This window comes from Dermacentor variabilis, chromosome 2 (assembly GCF_050947875.1).
Source record: "Dermacentor variabilis isolate Ectoservices chromosome 2, ASM5094787v1, whole genome shotgun sequence".
NCBI lineage: Eukaryota > Metazoa > Arthropoda > Arachnida > Ixodida > Ixodidae > Dermacentor > Dermacentor variabilis.
This window is the reverse complement of record NC_134569.1, coordinates 31,732,134-31,752,904: the sequence shown is the minus strand read 5'-3', so window position 1 is coordinate 31,752,904 and position 20,771 is coordinate 31,732,134. Positions and strand designations below refer to the sequence as shown.

The window sequence follows — 20,771 nt, the reverse complement described above, 5'->3', positions numbered from 1 at the left end:
ATCAGCCATGCTTTCCAAGAAGGAGTATGCATTGGTGAATGCAATGCCCAGGTACAAGTTACAAAGTAGTGTTTATTCGCTTCATGAAATCCTGTGGTAGATAAACTATCTCAATAAGCACAAATAAGTGGCACAATTTATGTGATGGTTGCCTGTCATTAGCCTTATATTTTATTCAAACACTCTCTTTGACAATGTTGCTCTCATGAATTAGAAGTACATAGCGCATTAAAGGGGCCCTGAACCACTTTTTATCAAAGTCGAGAAATGCATATGAAGTTAAATTAGAAGATTTCGGGAATACTTTGCTGCAAAAAGTACTTCAATGCGTTCCTCAGAAGCAGAGCTATTTGCAGTCAAAGGTTACATACGATCCCCTTCACAGTGCTCCCGCTTCTTCAATGCCTCGTACTGCGAAGGCGATGGCAGAGCACGGCATGCCCACAACGTTCTGCCTACTGAACATCACCGTGGTGGGCAGTTCAAATTTGATTTTGAATGTTCACATATTTCCAGTTTTGACAATTACGATGCACCAAATGCGCTTGTCCTCGCTGAGCCATAGTGCGCTAAGCGAGCGGGCTCATCGCAGCACCTGCAGCAGCGGCTTGCTACATAGCAGGCCACACCTACATGCAACTGTGGTGCCTATGTGCAGTGTTTGCTTTGTGCACAACAGGGCTTGAGTGTGCACTCGCACTCATATGGTCCTGTCTGACTATGCCACATGATGCAAACTGGCTTTTTCCTGCACCAGCTTAACTGATGGATAGTAGCCGCATCCAACTTGCACATTTTGAAGCGCTGTCAATAGCTGAATATGAAGTGAAGTCTGCCAAAGTGTCTAATCAGGAGTGGCCAGCAACGACCATGCACTGGCAAGCATGCGTGGTGTGGCCTTAAATTTCGCATGGTTCGAGGCTAGTTGAGTGTTCGAAACTAGTCAAAATTAGCAAGACCCGACGGCTATGACACCAAAAAGCTGTCTGGCCAAAGTTTAGTTCTCACGCGGGCGGCCACAGCCGAGCAAGAACGGACAGTAGTCGGCTTCTTCCAGAAGTATGTAATTCTTATCAACATTCTAAAGCAGATTTTCACTTATTTCAGCCTGTTTATTAAACTGCATCAATGAATGTATGCACTAACAGTAGGAAGAAGTGCACTGATCCAAACACACTTCTTGATTGGTGTCAGCTACTGGCCAATAGCAACCACATGCGGGAATACGCTATATAACGAAATATAGTGCTGGAAACGAGTGAGGAAAGGGCAAAAGGACAGACTGGTGGGCCAGTTGGTGTGACATTTGTCAGTTGGCAGCACTGTGTCCCGGCCTTTTCTTTCGTCATCCATGTGCTTCTGCACTACTGTGTAAATAAAGGAGAGGGCTTCTGCTAAAAAAGTGTTAAAGAGAGTGTTTGAGAAAAAGGTGACCTCATGCTCCACTTGCGAGCTCCACGCACCGTGCATGACTGTAAAATTTGGCTGAGATGTTTACAACAGAATATGCTATCCGCGGACTGTGCTCTTTTCACCAAACCCAAGGGGTGGTTCAGCACCCCTTTAATTTCATGCCGAAATCTCTGCGCCAATACCTCAAAGTGACGTCAGAGATTTCAATATGGTATTATTTCCTATTTAGGCCATGGGGTGAAGTAAATGTTCTCAAAACTAGCTATGCTCAGTCTTTGGCTTCTTTAGAATACGTTTTTAGTGATAAGGAGTTAGCCGGGCTCTAGCAGATGTCGTCAAAATCTGTCTAGCTAGTGCGGGAACTTGAAGGTGGCACTGGCACTAATCCTTCAAGTTAGTGTCTCTCCTGGCTAGATGTGTCGTTCCTGATGAATTAAATGCTGCCAGGTGCTCTCTTAGCCTCACGTTGATGCAACGCCCAGACTGGCCTACGTAAACCTTACCGTAGTTAAACGGGATCATATATACTGTGCCCATCGCACAATCTACAAGCTTATTTATTTATTTATTTATTTATTTACAATACTGCTACTCTCATTTAAGAGCGTGGCAGTTGGGCGAAACAGTATACATGTATATCAGTACGCATCCAGGCAGAACAGTCAGCTGAAAAAAGTAAAATAAAAAGAAACAATTGCTCAGGGATGGCAATATAAGAAGGAAGCTAAGTTTAGCAACAAAAATTAATTAACAGTTAATTAACATGATACTAGCACTGAAAAACATGCAAGTAACCAGTTATACAGTTATTCTGTAATCTACAAATAGTACAATCTACAAATTAGTACAATCTTGTATAGTACGTAGTAGTACAGTACAGTATAGAATAGTGCAATCTTGTGTGCAATCTCCTGAAATGTCCTCATTGTATTTTGGGTGACTGTTACTGAGGCATCTTTTGTTTACTTTCATGACTCGATCATTGGGGTGACCTGTGGATGTTTCAAGGAGTTGCATCAGACGATGACAATTCACTGACACAGCACAACAGGGCAAACCTTACCAACCTTCAGGATATGATTGTTCGAGCCATGAATGAGGTAAAAGATTTATTACAACCTAGTTTAATTCATTTCAAATGCACATTTGCTTAATTCATAGATGTTAAAGAACTCCTATGTATTACAGGGTCCTCTTCCTTTAGCTTCAACAAATTTTCAAATTAGAACAATCTACATTGTGATGACATTACATTTACTCTGTGCCGTGCCAGTGGCAACGGTACTATTGTGAATAAATGGGGCGTTGGTAGCTCAATGTCATGGGCGCTCTATTTACAAGTCATTTTCGCTTTCAGCAAGCCATCTAAGTGAAATAATTCTTTGCGTAGCTCTCACGAGAGACTGTTCAATGAAATTTCATCACTCAGTTTCATAATGTCATAAACGGACTCCAAACTGCTCAACTGCATCAGTTGCCTAAAGTCATTTATTAAAATGTTAATATTTTATAACCTTGTTAATTATGCTCACAGCAGTACTAATTCCTTTTTATCTAAAGGCTGCCAGTCTGGACACTCATATGGTAAGATAATGTCATGATTTTATATCGCTCTGAACCTTAAAAAATTGGTGCCGCTAAAGAAAGCATCCAATATATATTCAGGGCCTTATCAAGATCCTTCAATATTTTTCGTCTGGTCATGAAACTTCTGTGCAATGCTATGGGAGAGCTTCATATAGTGCCCGCAGTGGACGCACCGCAGCACTGAGCAAGTAGAAGGTGGACTGGAGCAGACGTCGAACAGAAGCCACAGGCGTTCGCTGCGTACACTCGCTATTGCACAAGGGTCGATTGCCTGTATTGGCGTGTCATTGTCGACACAACATCCAAATCACTGCCCTCTTTCTGCACAGTGTTTAGAAACTTAAACGCAAACAATTTCGAAACTACAATGCAACCAACAAGACAACTACAACTACAACCCTATACGCTCAACTGTTTCATTTCAACTGTTTCATTTCCAGATTCAACTGCATTCACAACAAAAGCTTAATTCATAATTCAAATTGTACACTTGGAATACTCCATTATTAGAAACCAACTACAGAGCAAGTTCGGATCACACTTTTATGTAATTGTGCATAAAAAAACCTGCGTTTCAAACTAATAATGCTGACCAACTTATTAACTAACCAAATGAATAGGTAATAACTAAATTGACAAAGCTAACGAACCTATTACTAAATTGTTACCAATTACTATTAAAGTAGTGCACTAATTACTAATTCCAACGAATTAGTAATCACTAGTTACCAACTAATTGCTAATCTAACAAAGTTAACAAACTGATTAAATAACCAAATACATAATTACTAAACTGATTATCAGACTAATAACTAACATAACTAAACTAAGTAAACTAACTGAATAAATAAGGTAAGGAACAAAAATAAATAACTAATGAAACTAACAAGGCTAGCAAACTGATTAATTAAATTATCTAACGGAAATAACAAATATTCACTGATAACCTCCCTAACTATAAGAACCAACTAGGCAAAGTGCAAATAGAGACAGCTGAACGAAGCAGTTTGTGCAAGGAAGGCTACGGGGGGGGGGACAACGTCAATCCAATCATAAAACGCCGCCCTGTATAATTCAAACGCAAGCACATAGCACATGAAATTATTTGCCAAAAGAGGCCATTGCATGTTCACTGTACAAACGTGCTAGAATAAATGTGGGAGAGGCACCTCTCCTAGTGATAGATCTGCATGATTGTGCATCCCAGCCCTCTGGCGCGGTTGGTTATTCACCTTCTACTTATGCCAGCGCCCCTGGTGGCACCTTCTGCCCCTGTACGAAACTTTCAGGCAAGTTTCATGACCAGACGAAAAGTATTGAAGGACCCTAGTCTCATGCATGAGAGCATAATGACCTGTTATGAGTGTTCATTGGCTAAACTCACTGGTTTCACTGCTTCTTTTTTTACTTCTCTAAATACCATATATATATATATATATATATATATATATATATATATATATATATATATATATATATATATATATACACGATCTGTCAATTATAGTGACCAGGTTACAATTATAGTAGTACACATTTGAGACCCCACTTATTGAAGTTCTGTTACTGACATTTTGAAGTTGTTTACTGATACAGTGGGCAATTAATCTTAAAAATTAATGCACTCAGAGCATTTAAAAAAGAAAGCAAAATAGTTCTTTTGCAGCTTAGGAAGTGATCAAACAGGTTAGGGACATTTAATGCATGAGCATACTTTTCAACCTTTGGAGTGTAAAATAAAATGAGGAAAAACGCTATCTTGTACACATGGTTTCCAAAGCCTCAGTGGTTGCACTGATTCACCTGATAAGATTTCGGCCCAATGGCCTCACTAGAATTACAGCTCTAATGTCAGATTGGGTGAGGGAACAAACGCGAGTTAATGACATCTTAGTTGAAATCAAGAAAAAGAAATGGGCATGGGCAGGACATGTAATGAGGAGGGAAGATAACCGATGGTCATTAAAGGTTACGGACTGGATCCCAAGGGAAGGGAAGCGTAGCAGGGGGCGGCAGAAAGTTAGGTGGGCGGATGAGATTAAGAAGTTTGCAGGGACGGCATGGCCACAATTAGTACATGACCGGGGTTGTTGGAGAAGTATGGGAGAGGCCTTTGCCCTGCAGTGGGCGTAACCAGGCTGATGATGATGTCAGCAGCACCACAGCTTTCCTGTATGAACCACATTAACATGTGTGTATGTACCACTATCTGTTTCCCAGCATGTACAGTTCTTGTTGTCTGCTAATTGCTACTGGTGCATTCAACTGGATTGTTTAATGATCCAAATGGCATTGGGAAATCCCTAACCTACAATATGTACGTGGCGAGCACCGGTGGCATGCTGGAAAACCTCTCCTGAATCAAATTCCTAAGACCATATATTGTAACAATTCCTCTTTTAGATTATTGTTGCCATTTGTTGTTCGCCTGTACACAGACACATCACTGTTACTGCCAGGATCGCCACTGTTTTAGATTGATAATACAAAGAATTGAAAATTAAACTAATTGAGGAATGTGTTTTGCAACAATTTATTTTCCATGCTTTTTGCCTTTTGGTGTGCAAATGCTCGGAAGCCACATGATTTGCCCAGTGAAATGAACATCATTAGTTGTAGCAGAATGCATGACTTAAATCATCTTTGTCCATCTGACAGTACTGTGTAGTCAGTAAGGTAATTGATCAAGACCAGAGGAGTCTGATACTTAAATACATTCAAACCTTTATATGATAGATATGATAAAAATATTGAATATGATGACATACTAAATATATCATCTTTCTTATCGGTATGGCACATTTGAATATTACATGCTTTTAACAAATATATAAGATGTCGGTATTTTCAAGTCCGGTGCGACTTTGTTATAACGCCGTTCGACTGTATTCTCATATAAGAGTCACACTTCTTAACTGTTTCTGTACTGCACCTATAGAAATGGGTCAATTAGATTGACAGTTTTTCTACAAGTTGTTAAACATTTCTATTGCGATTCTTCTACTAGCAACATAATACACTCTCTGAAATTATGACTGAACTCTTTGTCAGATTTGACAATTTTTGCACATTGGGGAGTGTGGAGAAATAAAGCTTCGACTGGAAGTATTGTTGAAACTAGCATCCAGTGCTCCTAACACATTTTTCAATAAAAAGATGCAAAATTTGCGATTTGGTGAACTCGGCAACATCATTTTGAGTGACAAGCAATGAAGCCACAGAAGCTTCTCTCAGGTTGTCAATTTTTCGATTCGACATTTTTTCGACAAGTTTAGTGTCTCAAGCTGCATAGATGCTCATGAGCGTGTGTTATTTAGCTAATTGTGTTCAACTAAAATCAAGTGCAACTTTATTTTCCCCAGTGTGAGTTGCCTTTAGCCATCCGCACTTTGAGACTGTATGTACAACTTATTAGGAGCAATACTTCCTGTCATGGCTCACACATGAGTACGCAGTCATTTTCAGACTGACCTTCGACCAAAGCTTGACTGCCTAATCGCTTACATTTTGAACACTGCCTGGGCAAGTATCCTTATTCATTACTGTACAATATTTTGCATCACTCCACATCACTGTATAGCATGGTACAGGAACTCAACAAAGCATTTGGAGGCTTCAGCGCCAGTTGAACACGCACTAGGCCACCTTGCTTGCACAGAAAAGCTGATTAAATGCAATAATCAAGTATAAGGAGGCTTCTACATGCTTTCTGACCTGACAACCATTGCTTTGTGAGTAAAAGATGCAGTAAAAATCAGACCAGGTACCTGCTGTAATAAGTAAAATAAAATCTTCCTGTACAAATAGAAGCTCACCCGTTCTTGCATTTGTGATGCTGTTGGTTTTCTAGATAGCATGGGCATCACTATTGTTAGTATTGGCAACAACGAATTGTAGTAATTTTCTGCATAATCTGACTTGCAAAAATTGGAACTAAGAATCGGGTGCATACTTGGTATACTTCTGATTGTTTTACCCTCAATACTTATACTAAATATAACAAAAATTATTACTTTCATTCATGTTCGTTGAGGTGCTTCTTTGAAGTTTCACCTAAGAATTCTCAAAAATTGTCCGAGCAATTATCACTGCTATACAAGTAGACTCAAAACACCAGTGATCAGGGTATATATAATCTTATGCATCACAGTATATGTTGCAACTACGATGTCTTGAAAGGAAATGTTAAAAGAAAAGCAACGAAAATGGGCATACTTGTAGCAGTAACAAAATAGGTAAATTAGGTCAATGTGTTTAAGAAAATAAAAAAACATGTTTTAAAGATTATTTACACATGGGCTGCAACCCTTTGCATATATACACAAGTTTGTGTAGTTTGTGTACATCTTCATGCCTTTAGGTAAAAGCTTCTGAGGTAGAACTTCCTCTGTGAGCACAGTGTTGTGTTGAGATCGTACAGCTGACATTTATTATGACTATGTCCCCTAAAATATTTTCACAGGCCTCAAATTTTTATTTTGCTATTGGTACACTCACTTGTGATGAAATTCTTGTCTCACTGGGTCCCAAAGTTCTGCTTTCCTTTTGCTATTTCTCTTAATCCATTTTACAGAACAAAGTACTGTCCTCAAAAGAGTGGAAGCAAGCCACAACAGCAAACAGCACACATTTAAGGCAAGATGACAGTAATGTGGATGGCATTTTAAGCACATTGGAAGCAGTCCACCTAGGTACATGGGATCGAACTGCAAGACGCTACCTGGAACACTGGACAGGAACAGTTGAGTGCTTCTCTCCTCCGTCATGGAACAGAGTAGTTCTGTAGTAGTACTAGTAGTAGTAATTGTGATACTCTATAGAAGTAGTTGTAATACTAGTAATAGTACAAGTATAGTAGTAGTAATTGAGTTCATTTTTATAGGCTCTACGCATTTGTGTTCCTCTTTGCAACTAAAGTCATGTGTTGGGGTCACCAGACAGTCGGTAATGATTGTCTCTATTTTGCTCTTTCCAGGCGGGATGTCCACCGAGCACTGGAGAAGGAGATGAAGATGAATGCACTTCCATTATGGATATCTCACAGGACTGGACAAAAGAACAGCAGCAGCAAGAGCTACAGTCAGAGACATGGCAGAGCATACCTCTTAATGAGGACCCAATTTTGGCCCTGACATCCAGGGCTGTGAATTTTCCAGCAGATCTGCCATCACAGAACTCTGAACCTGAATGTTATGACCCAAGCCAACCTCTCTTTGATGAAAATGACTTGGCTGGCTTGACGCAGGTGTCTGTGACAGAGGAGCCTGATAGGTCCAGGCAGTGGAGGTTGCCATTAAAGAAAAAGAAAATCAGCATAGATGGATTTTGAGGAAGCCCGAAGCTGCATATTCGCCTCTTCCATCAGCAGGCCTTGGAAGACTCCAAGGGAGTGGAGATGGGCTAGGAGCTAGGCCAGTGCAGTTTCATTCCTGATCTGTTGCATCTCTCAAGACAGTTTAGTCTTGATATATATTAACAGTTGCCACTAAATTAAACAACTTATCCACATCATAGGGACAAACAGGACTTAATGCTGGTTACGGCTATAGGTGCTTGACACAATGTCTGGCTTTGTTTACCCTTTGCAGAAGTTTTGCAGGAAGCACACCAATGCCTTATGCCATGTTTGTTCTTCATTCTTCACACATCATCATAATTCACTGTCAATAAACATTGTCATACCGAGAGCTAGCTACTCTTCCCTGGTGTTTATCTGGTGTTTCCAGGCCTTTGCCCATGATATAGTTCCCAGAGACAAGTGCTGTACAGAGTACTGGACCAGTTGGACAATCGTCCACTATCAGAACTCAAAGCATTAGGTCAGTACTCCCACAGAACATCCACGCTGCAGGCCTTACTCACGTTATTAAGGTTCCTGCAGTCTGTGGGGCTTCACGATAGACTCTAAGAACACCGCCCCCTACCGCTCTGTAGTGTACGCGGTTTGTTCGTGCTCGTCTCTATTTCTCTCTGTCTCCCCCTTCTGCTCTCTTTCTCTTTTTATCCCCCTTCACTCTTCCCCCCCGTACAGGGTAGCCAACTGGAACTGCCTTTGGTTAACCTCCCTGCCTTTATGTGCATCCTTTTCTCTCTCTCTCCAGGCCTTTGGTTTAATAATTACCAGTGATAGTATTGTAATAAGCATGAAACGGCTCCATCACATAGAATTGTCTAAAAGATCCCTTGAAAGCCATGTTCTATTCTGGGCGCTCGTGCTGTTGAGGTTATAAAAAGCTGATTTGAACAGTTTTGAACAAGTTTCAATGGACACAAAATGCAAAAATGCTCGTATACATAGACTTAGGTGCCTGTTAAAGAACTCCAGGTGGTCATAATAAATTCTAAGTCCCCCCACTATGGTGTGCCTCATAATAAAATCATGGTTATGACACAAAAAGCCACAGAATTTAATTTAAATTTAGGCAACTATTTGTGCTCAGTTAAAAGGACCATATCATGCCAAGACTGTGCCTTGAAGTTGTGAAACCAATAGAGATGTTACTTTTTAAAATAGAGACAAGTAGTGGTTGGCATTACTCTTCGAATAATTATATATATATATATATTCAATTTGACACGGAACATCATAACCATATAAGTTATTCCATGTGACTTCAGATAAATATGTAAGCCTTTTCTTCTGTTAACGATGCTCTGTTTTCAGTAAAAAGTTATTTTTTCTACACTAATACAGGTGTTCTTGCACCTCTTATTTATTGCTGTGTGTCCGTGCAGGCAGTTTTTGCTGAATAGTGGCACTTCATTCCCACCATGAATCCAGTGCCTATTGCGTGCAGCTTTTGCGCCCACTGTATATAATGTACAGTGGGCATGAAGCTTTGCATATTAGGCTGCGAACTTCAGCTTGCACATGTTCATTTGTTTGCCTCCAAGAGTGGCTCATACCCGCTATGGGGGCTTAACCAAGAATCTGGTGAGTTCATGTGCTTCTTCTCCTTTTCATCTGGTTCCCTGAAATGGACACTCAAGAGAGATCAGTTTAGACGGATAAAGTATTTTTTAAACAATACTTTTGTTGATTTCGCAGTAATATGTCCGTTATGTTTGAAAAAATGAAGGCCACCCACCGCAGTAACTAGGTGGCTATGGCGTTGCGCTGGTGTGCTTGAGGCCGCGGGTTCGATCCTGGCCACGGCGGCCGCATTTCGATGGTGAAGTGCAACAGCGCCCGCATACTTCGATTTAGGTGTACGTTAAAGTACTCCAGGTGGTCAATATCAATTCGGAGTCCCCCATTACGGCGCACCTCATACTAGTGGTTTTGGCACGTACAACCCGAGAATTGCTTTTGAAGGGACCCCGACAAGATTTTGACGATCTTGTACACACGTACCAAGTCGTTAGAGTAGATCCTTCTGATCATTAATTGATGCATCTAAGTGCTCCGCACAAGGCATGTAATTATAAGGTTTTAAAAATGTACATCGCTGCCGATCGAGGCACATCACTCGGGTGAATTTTAAGCCGCCCCTACTCATTTGATGTCATTGGCCCCAATGATGTTAGTAGGGCGAGCTATTCGATTGGCTGCCCAGGGCGCGTCATCAATAATTTTTCCAACTTTATGGTGAACAAATGTTGTTTGTAATAGCTAGAATGTTAGTTAATTTGTTTCTATAAAAAGAAAGTAACAGAAAGAGAATGCACAAGAACAATTTCTCGCTACACTAAGCACTTCCGGCACACACCAAGCGTCATCTGCTTGTATTACAACGGGCTTCATTTGGACGAGAGCTCCGCGGTCGGAGTTGGTCTCAGTCTTTTCGCGGGCACCATGATTCGACTTTGTTGTGTTGTGAGCTGCAAACATGGCGATTGGCAATAGGTCAAGCTGCGACATTGTGTCCCTCTGCAAGGCAGCAGAGGAGTGAACTGGCTGCAGCGCATCGGACTGTCGCTATCCCATCGGCGCCAGGATTTGCACGTTCGCGGCCATCACTTTACACCAGAGGATTACTACCACAATAGCATTCCGCGAGTCCGGTATTCGGGTAAACGCAAGCGCAAAAGGAGAGGGCCTGGCCGTTTGACCGTGCCATTTCACGGGATGAGCAGAAGTGCAAATTTGAATGGTCTGCATGGTGCAGCCACCTGGTGGCACGGCCCAACCACACACAGTAGTAGTAATGAAATGTATTCTTCTTTGCTGCTGGCGTAAATTTTTTGCAGGGGTGTAATCGTTAAAAACATTGTTTTTGTATATGTTTAAAATGCTTTACACTTGGTTAGAGCAATATTAGCGCTTCGTTTGGCTGGTCAAGCTCTGCGCCAACAGGTGACTGGACCGTGCAGAGCGAACAGGCCGCTCACGTACGTCTACGCTAAAGTTCCTTCATCAGCTTGAGTTTATGCCTCCACGCATCTGTCGAAACGTCCAGCTCCTGCGGTTAGCGGAATACCAGACACGTTTGGCGCTGCGACAGAATGCTCACAGCGCACGCTGCTTTAATAGCTCTCGCATGGGGTCGACTGCCAAGCAGTTGGCGGAGAGGTTGGAGAGGCTGCGCGCTCGCCCGTAGAGAACCGGAAGTCGACGACACGACATGCCATCATGACGCAGAGCCAGTGAAGGCGGAGCTTAGCCCCGATCACTGGGCGAACGAGTTGAGAAAATGCACGACTATGGAGGAGGGTAACTTGTAATCGTCCGTCGCTCTCGTGGAGGAAGGAAAACTGAGAAGGGGCCCTGACTAGGCTAGCCACCCTACCCTGACCTCACTGTATGTGAAGCTAAAAGCCGGAAGCAGGCGTTGCTCCGTCTATCGGACCAGCTCTCCTCTCTCGTTTACATTTCTCGCAAACCACGCCGCGCTGCGCGCAACCGGGCTGTCGGACGCGCGCGCTCCGCGGCAATACTAAACGAAAGGATGCAATCGGCGATGTCTCGTTGCATTACCGTTGCCGAAGTCATGTTCAAAGAAGTTCATAATGAACTTCGCAAATTGGGACGTGAGGTCGAATCGGCTGCTTTTACCGGCTTTTATGAAGATAAACATGCTTTATAAGGCCAGCCAACTCAACTGTTTTCATCAACCGCAGGTACTGGCTGCTGCCCATTTCTTGCGTGTTTTTAAAAAAGGTCACCTTTATCGCTTCCTTCTACTTGATTTTCTCTGCTTATGCTTCCTGGGGCTCTCAGACGGACTTGCGAGCTAGACGTCTGGCGATACTAAAAAAATGTATGCATTCTCACTGCACTGCAAGAACGCACTGGAGACACGTACGACACACCGACCCATTTGCGATTCATTCGCAGTTTATGAGCACAAACACACATTTTCGCTGTGGCTTGAGAAATCGCCGTGCTTTATTAAACAAACTTCGGGTGACCACGCATAACTACGACAGCGCGCCGGCGAGGGGGCAAAACGTCATGTCTGACTCCGCGTTTAAGTTCAGTGACTGCGGCCTGAGGTGCCTTCTTACCACGGTAAGTGAAGCTTCACGGAACAAAAGTTTTGCGATAGCCGGCGCACGGTGCAGAACAGTCGCGCGTAGAACCGGCCTACGTGCGACCATGGAACAGCCGTTTGATGTGTTCATAGGCGTAAGTTCTGTGGAGCCTTGCTCACTCTTGCAGCGCATCCGCTAACCTTCACTTCCCCACGCTTCTCGCGCGCACAGATAAGATACGCCTGCGGTAGGGAGGATTCGTTCCTTAAAGCAGCCGCCTCTTTCCCATCTTCCAGGATAAAGCGTCGGCTGGCCGGCGCACGGTGCCGAGGGCAGCAGAATGCACATATTCTGCACTCTCTATCAGCACGTGCATTGAGGTACACCTGTGCAGGTGTGCATGAACCTCGAACGCGCTCTGCTTAAAAGACTTCGTGCTGTCGCGAATACTGCGAGAAACTCGCAACAGTTAATATGTGTATTAATATGCACAAAAGCAAGTTGTTACTGAACACGAAATATGCATTCTTGCATAATGTACGTTGTGCCGCGAATACACACCATGCGCTGTCAAAAGCGGGAATCACTGTCCTAGCTGCGAGGCGTTCATTGTACAGATTCTGAAACGCATCGGGTTCGGCCTGCGATGGCACGTTAGCACGATTCCGCTAAAGAGGGCAAAATTTCCCGCGGATATTCCATCGTACGTTGCCATTGCCGTGGCACGGTACATTGCGTACAGGGTTGCATGTGCGTTTATTTTACGAACTTTATTTCCTCCTGTCCCACTTGACCGCAGCAACATCCGGGAGAGCACGGTCCAGATAACACAGCACAACAAAACACGGAGACCAACGCAAACCTGCCCACACGGCGCCTTTTCCACGGTACGAAACCTACGGAGCAACACGTGTGAGCGCACATAACCATAACAAAGCCGCCATTGTGGATCGAAGACGTGGCCGCTATTGGCCGCTAGAGCAAAAGAAAAAAAATAGCAAGAAAAGGAGAACCTATTCGTCATTTCCTCCACACTTTTCTCCTAACGCGCGGAGGAGGTAGGGCCTCTCCTCAGTTAACCTTCCTCCGTGGTAGCTCTCTTAATATGAGATGCTTCACACAAATTGTGGTGCGAATGGTTAACTTTAGCTGTACCCCACGCGTCTACAAAATTTGTCCGAACCGTTTCAGGGGCCCTTTCAGTAAGTCAAAGTTCGACCTTTTGAATTTCGCGCTGTTACATCAGCTTTACGTCATGGGTTAGTGTAGCTTTATTTTTTTCATATTCGGGCCGCAGTGGCTCAATAAAAGTTATTGAAACTTGCCAAGTTCAGTGTATGGCTCAACTAGAATACAATGTAGTCCATTTTCGCCAATAAATATTTCCAAAGACCTGAGCAGGCGGCGGCAAAATATATGACGTCACGGCGAGCTCGTGCTGGAAATTAAAGGAGGCGTCGCTACCCGTCTTTCGCAATCATGCCCTTTCTGGCTTACTAAGCTTTTCCTCACTGTGAGAGTAACTCTATTGGTATTGGAGGTGGGTAGCGTACCAATACGGCGCAATTTATTTTCCTCTTCAGTGCTCCAAGCCAAATTCTTTTATTTATTCAATCATATTACCACCCGATTCGTGGCCTATCCCTCATAGTGGGTTTGTGCCATTGATTGAGGCTTCATCATCATCATCATCATCACCATCATTCAGTGCTCCAAACCCGGCGTGGTGGCGCCTACGGCTTGCTGATGTTTTACATCCTCCTCCTCGTCATCCATCATGCGCATGTGCCTCTTTCTTCCTACCTTCCTTCCCTCTTCCCCTTCTCTCAGCGCAGAGTAGCTGGCTAGAGGAATGTAACTCAGGCCGCGGCCTCTGCATGTCATATCATTATACCTACCTTTCTCTGTTGGTGACCGCGAGGTTGCGAGCCCGGTTCCAGGTCGCATTCATACGCGGGCAGTATGCGAAAACACTCGTGTACAGAGCTTTGGGTGCACGTTAAAGGGCCCCTGAAAGGGTTCGGACAAATTTTGTAGACGCGTAGTGTACAGCTTAAGTAGAACATTCGCACCACAATTTAAGTGAAGCGTTACGTATTAATGGAGCTACAAGCGATTAGAAGTTACCCTGCTCCCCATCCACGCTTTTCCTCCTCAACTCATTCGCCGAGCGAGCGGGGCTACGCTCCGCCTTCACTGGTCCTGCGTCACGATGCGACGTCACATCGTCCACTTCCGTTTGTTTTGGAGCCCGCCCCCGCCCGCGCGAGACCTCTCCGCTAGCCGCTTGGCTGTCGACCCCAAGCGAGAGCTATCGAAGCAGCGTGCGTTGCGAGCATTCTGTCGTAGCGCCGAACGTGTCTGGTATTCCGTTAACCACATGCAAGCTGGTCACGTCGGCAAATCACTGGAGGCATAAACTCAAGCTGATGAAGGAACTTTGGCGTAGACGTACGTGAGCGGCCTGATCGGTTTACACGGTCCAGACACTTGTTGGCGCAGCGCTTAACCAGCCAAACAAAGCGCTAATATTGCTCTAACCAAGTGTAAAACATTTTAAACATCTATGAAAACAACGTGTCGATGATTACACTCCTGCGAAAAATACGCACCAGCAGCAAAGAAGAATACGCTTCGTTGCTGCTACTGTGTATGGTTGCGCTCTATGCCACCAGGTGGCTGCACCGTGCAGACCATTCACATTTGCCCTTCTGCTCATCTCGGCTCATCCCGTTACGGCACAGTCAAGCGGCCAGACCCTGTCCCCTTGCGCTTACGTTTGCCCTAATACGGGACTCGCGAAACGCTGTTGCGTTAGTAATCTTCCGGTGTAAAGTGACGGCCACAAACGCGCAAATCCTGGCGCCGATCGGATAGCGGTAGTCCGATGCGCAGCAGCCAGTTCGCTCGTACGCTGCCTTGCAGAGGGACACGATGCCACAGCTTGGCATATTGCCAGTCGCTACGTTTGCAGTCCACAAGGCAACAAAGTCGAATCATAGTGCTCGCGAAAAGACTGAGACCAACTGTGACCGCGGAGCTCTCGTCAAAATGGAGTACGTTGTAACACAAGCAGACGACACTTGCTGTGTGCCGGAAGTGCTTAATGTACTGAAAAATTGTTCTTGTGCATTCTCTTTATGCTACTTTCTTATCATAAAAACAAGTTAACTAACATTCCAACTATTACGAAGATCATTTGTTTACCATAAAGTTGGAAACATTATCGATCACGCGCCCTGGTCAGCCAATCGGATAGCTCGCCCCACTGACGTCATATGGGTGATTTTGGTCATATGGGTAGGGGCGGCTTAAAATTCCGCCGAGCAGTGCGCTGCGATCGGCAGCGATGTGCATTTTTAAAACCTTATAATAAATTACACGCTTTACGCAGAGCACTTAGATGTGTCAATTAATGATCAGAAGGACCTACTCTAACGACTCAGTACGTTTGTAGAAAATCGTCAAAAGCGTTTCAGGGTCCCTTTAACGAGCCCTGAAACGATTTTGACGATTTTCTACAAACGTACTGAGTCGTTAGAGTAGGCCATTCTGATCATTAATTGACACATCTAAGTGTTCTGCGTAAAGCGTGTAATTTATTATAAGGTTTTAAAAATGCACATCGCTGCCGATCTCAGCACACTGCTCGGAAGAATTTTAAGCCGCCCCTACCCATATGACCGAAATCACCCATATGACGTCAGTGGGGCGACCTATCCAATTGGCTGACCAGGGCGCGTGATAGATAATTTTTCCAACTTTATGGTAAAGAAACGATGTTCGTAATAGTTGGAATGTTAGTTAATTTGTTTTTATAAAAAGAAAGTAACATAGAGAGAATGCACAAGAACAATTTTTCAGTACACTTAAGCACTTCCGGCACACAGCAAGTGTCGTCTGCTTGTGTTACAACGTGCTCCGTCTTTGACGAGAGCTCCGCCGTCAGTATCGGTTTGTCTTTTCGCGAGCGCTTTGATTCTACTTTGTTGCGTTGTGTACGGCAGAAGTAGGGACTGGCAATATGTCAAGCTGCGACATCGTGTCCCTCTGCAAGCCAGTACACGAGCTGACTGGCTGCAGCGCATCGGACTGCCACTATCCGATCGGCGCCAGGATTTGTGCGATTGTGGCCGTCACTTTGCACCAGAAGATTACTAACGCAATAGCGTTTCGCGAGTCCGGTATTAGGGTAAACGCAAGCGCAAGGGGACAGGGCCTGGCCGTGTCCCCTTGCGTGTCGTTTGAGGTGAGGAACAGAAGAGCAAATGTGAATGGTCTGCACGGTGCAGCCAGCCACCTGGTGGCATAGAGCTGAACCACACACAGTAGCAGTAACAAAATATATTCTTCTTTGCTGCTGGCGTAAATTTTTCGCAGGAGTGTAGTCGTTCACACGTTGTTTTTGTAAATGTTTAAAATATTTTACACTTGGTTAGAGCAATATTAGCTCTTTCTTTGGCTGGTTAAGCTCTGCGCCAACGGGTGGCTAGACCGTGGAGGCAGGCACCCGTATCCGGCAGCTCACGTACGTCTACGCTAAAGTTCCTTCATCAGCTTGAGTTTATGCCTCCACCGTTCCGTCGAGATATTCAGGTAATGTGTGATTACCGGAATACCAGACACGTTCGGCGCTACGACAGAATGCTTGCAACGCGCGCTGCTTCGATAGCTTTCGCTTGGGGTCGACGGCCAAGCGGCTAGCGGAGAGTAAAGCCCCTGCATCCACGCGCCACCGCCGCTTTCTTAAGTAGCGACAACCTTTGTTGCGCGCCGCCTTTTCTCCTCACACCAAATCCGGTTCCGGTATTTCCGGTTCCGGCATTTCCTGTTTAAAAAATTTCCGGTTCCGGCGTTTCCGCTTCCTGGAGTTGCGCTGCGGGAATTTCCGCTTTGACTGTTGTTAGACGATGGTGAGACGCCCGCGCGTGCTTAGTAGAGCTGCGGCAGTCACCACGAGAAGAATGCAAAGGAGACAAGCTGTTGTATTCCGCTGAAGTAGTAGTTCGCGGTCACTGTTTTCCAAATGCACGAAAAACGGCAGTGTTCTCCAAGCGCCCAGGCACTACATTCCACTCTACGTTGTCGCTCGTGCCACAACCGGTCGCAGGTTGACGCGAAGCAGCGAACACGAGCAGATTGCTGGTTACAATAGGCGGTTGTTCTTGAATGGAATCACATTCACAGTTTCAACCGCAGCTGGTACAATTAAAGCCTCTCCGGCGACGCGAAAGTAAACAACGCTAAAAAACAAAATGTCACTTCCACTCGGAACAGGAAGCTGCAGCTACGTAAGTTCCGCTTGGCGCCGGAAGCTAAGGGGGTGAGTGGGAGAGGAGCGTGGAGGAGGAGGGCAAGTTGGCGGTACTTAACCTGGTCGGCGGAAACGTGTATGGAGGGGTTTTAGCGGAGAGGTTTCTCGCGTTCGAGGGCGGGCTCCAAAACAACCGGAAGTGGACGATGTGACGTCGCATCGTGACGCAGAGCCAGTGAAGGCGGAGCTTAGCCCCGATCGCTCGGCGAACGAGTTGAGCAGGAAAAGCATGGCTAGGGAGGAGGGTAACTTGTAATCGCTTGTAGCTCCATTAATACGTAACACTTCACTTAAATTGTGGTGCGAATGTTCTACTTAAGCTGTACCCTACGCGTTCACAAAATTTGTCCGAACCGTTTCAGGGGCCCTTTAATCAAATTAAGTAAAATGTCGCATTATCCTGCAAGTCATCGCTGCCTACACGTCGCATACCCCATGAGGCTATGTCAACGCGTATGTCTTGCGTCTAAGCGTGAGGGATGAATAAATACACAAGCTCGAAATAAAATACAATCGCATTTATCGTATGTTTCTTTGCACATCATTTAATTGAAGCTATTCGTGGAAGCAACATATAAGAGTGCGCTGGATCTTCTGTAATGTTTCTTTCCTATTAGATTTGTGGAAGCGCGAATAGCGGATAGTGGGACGATGGCAAGTAGTGGCGCGCCACAATAGCCAAGCTAGCATATAGCTCGTGACCTTCGCAAGGAACAACGAAGCGGCCCGGACCAGGGCTACTGCGGCGAACGGCGGAACGTTGCACTTCCATGGCCTGAGAGGAAGAACTCAGCCGCTATCGCGTAAGCCCCTGCGCTTTGGCCAGCATGAGGGTCCGCACGGCCGTCGTCGTGGTCCTGGTACTCAGCTGGGCATTCGCGGCTGGTGGCAGCATCAACGGCGATAGCGGCCGTGGCTCCCAAACCAAGAAACTGAACGCCATGATTGATTTCCACCAATCGCTCGCAAAATTCGCGTCGTCGCTCCGAAATTTCGAGAAGAAGGGTCGGCAGGTACTCGACGCAGCAGTGGCGGAGAAGAGAGGCGGCGGTGTGCTCCCACAGGCTGCCGAAGACGGGAAGCCCGCGGTGTCGGAGGATAACGAACGCCCTCGAAGCCGCAGGCGCCGGGGTCGTGGTCCCGGAGGCACCGGGGCTTATCGCGCCGAAGACGGCAGGCTCATCAAGCCCATCGCTTACGCGACGCCTAGCGCCGACGACCTGGTGCAAAAAAGGGACGACGAGTCCCTTCGGGTGATCCGCATCAAGATTCTGCACCACGGGCGCGAAAAGGAGGACTATGACTCAGGCGTCGCTCGGAGGCTGCCGGCGAAAACGACGCCGTGTCCGGTCGCTCTCTTGGTCACTAACGCGCGGCGGCGCGCCACGACTACGACCCCACCGGTTCTTCCCACACGCACAGTCAAGACGGCGAAGATAAGCAAGAAGTCATCAACGGTGCCGTCAATAAGTGCTCCTGTCGCGTATTGCGCGCAAAACGACGCTGCGAAAGAAGTCCCGGAGGACTTTGAGGGTCACGAAGATGCGGATAACGCGCACCATGGCGAAGAGCCACTTGGACACGATGCGAGCGTGCAAGTCGCGTCTAAAACTGAGTCCCATCCACGCACCAATACACAGCCATCGAAAGATCTTCACGAGCCGGAGCCCGATAGTGATAGTGCAACGAACGCCGGGGACAATGAGTTGCTTCCGGACGAGTATGCAGAAAGTATAACGACGACGAAGGTTGTTAAAGGGACAGGGGCAAAAGCAAAATCTTATCGACTGCACTCATCACGCGGTGATCATTTGCGTATTCACATAGTGCACAGACCGTCCAACCCACAGGCAGACGTCAACGAGACGTTTTTCGCCAACCATAGCCACGTCAACAAAACGGGTCACGATGTGCTGATGGTGAAGACTGACGATCATTTCTTTGCAGTGAACGGCTCCAAAATATTTAAAGTGCGGGAAGCAGATCGCCATCTTATCCCTGAAGGTGTGTCGTTTAACGATGCCGAAAAATTCAAGAGCGAGGAACAAAATCCCTACCTCGTGAACCAGGACTACATGGAAGAATTTGAGAAGCGAGTGAAGCAGGTAAACGAAAGTCTGCAACGTATTCGTAATTACCGCCAACCATCAAAGGCAAAGCTACGAAGCAGACGTGCGAACGTCCGCTTTATGAGGTCGCTCCGCTTCGCACCTGCTGCAGAGCGCGCTGTGACGCCTACTCGTAGAGAAGAGGGCCAAAATTCACGTGTCATTGGCGCCAGTAGTAGTAAGATCAGGATCATAATTAACAGGCGCGTGGATAACGAGAAAGGAGCGCCGGAAACAGCTGTCAGGCCCGCACCGATTCGTACCGAAGCGAATGCTGGTGGCGTAAAGCTCCGCCACAATATACGCGTCCTCGACCCATTGTCGAGGGAGGTACCGTTGAAGGGAATGGCCAAGCGCAACACCAACGAGACCAACGTGGGAAAGGAGCAAGTCGACGACATGGTGAACGTTCTCGTTAATACCTCCCGTCACAGCGAGCCGTTGATGGACGTACTTGACCAGGTGGCCACCCGCGTCTCACACGTTCAAGAGTCGGGCCCTGTTGTGTCAAAGTACGAACAGCTCCGTTTTAGGGCGCTTGCGTTGACCTGCATTCTTGCAGTCGTGTCATTCTTTACGGTGTCGGTAATCTTGACGGTGCTGTACTTTGACCTGAACCATCTTCTTCATTTCAAAAGAACGTTCAGGTACACTGCTCTTGACATGTCTTCTCCCCTTGACGACTACTTTGAAAAGGAAGTTCCTCCGAGTCCCTAACCAGATGAAAGCAAAATTTCATCTAATACCATTGTGGTTGGGCAAGATTGGTCCAATTTGCTGCTCACGTGTGCTACGCCGTGAAAATTGTACATGCCATGCAATGACACTTGAGTTTCCGATTAATTGTGCATGCACCTAAGACATATATTCTGCGAATTTTTCGTTACAGGATGATGTAACCACGCATAGATAATTAAATTGTGGATTCCGCGAAT

The 20,771-nt window shown here is 45.6% G+C and overlaps 1 protein-coding gene across 2 annotated transcripts in view; it reads left to right on the top strand.

The window, feature by feature from the left end:
- Positions 1-8,687, top strand: part of LOC142571616 (uncharacterized) — a 43,127-nt gene extending 34,440 nt beyond the window's left edge. The window contains exons 12-14 of one of the 2 annotated variants that reach the window (XM_075680126.1): positions 2,422-2,513; positions 7,574-7,741; positions 7,976-8,687. In XM_075680126.1, the coding sequence (XP_075536241.1) occupies positions 2,422-2,513; positions 7,574-7,741; positions 7,976-8,329 (614 nt within the window). In that variant the 3' untranslated portion in view covers positions 8,330-8,687. The remainder of the gene's footprint in view (positions 1-2,421; positions 2,514-7,573; positions 7,742-7,975) is intronic. The other variant, XR_012825913.1, reaches the window with a different exon arrangement.
- Positions 8,688-20,771: the final 12,084 nt, after the last annotated feature.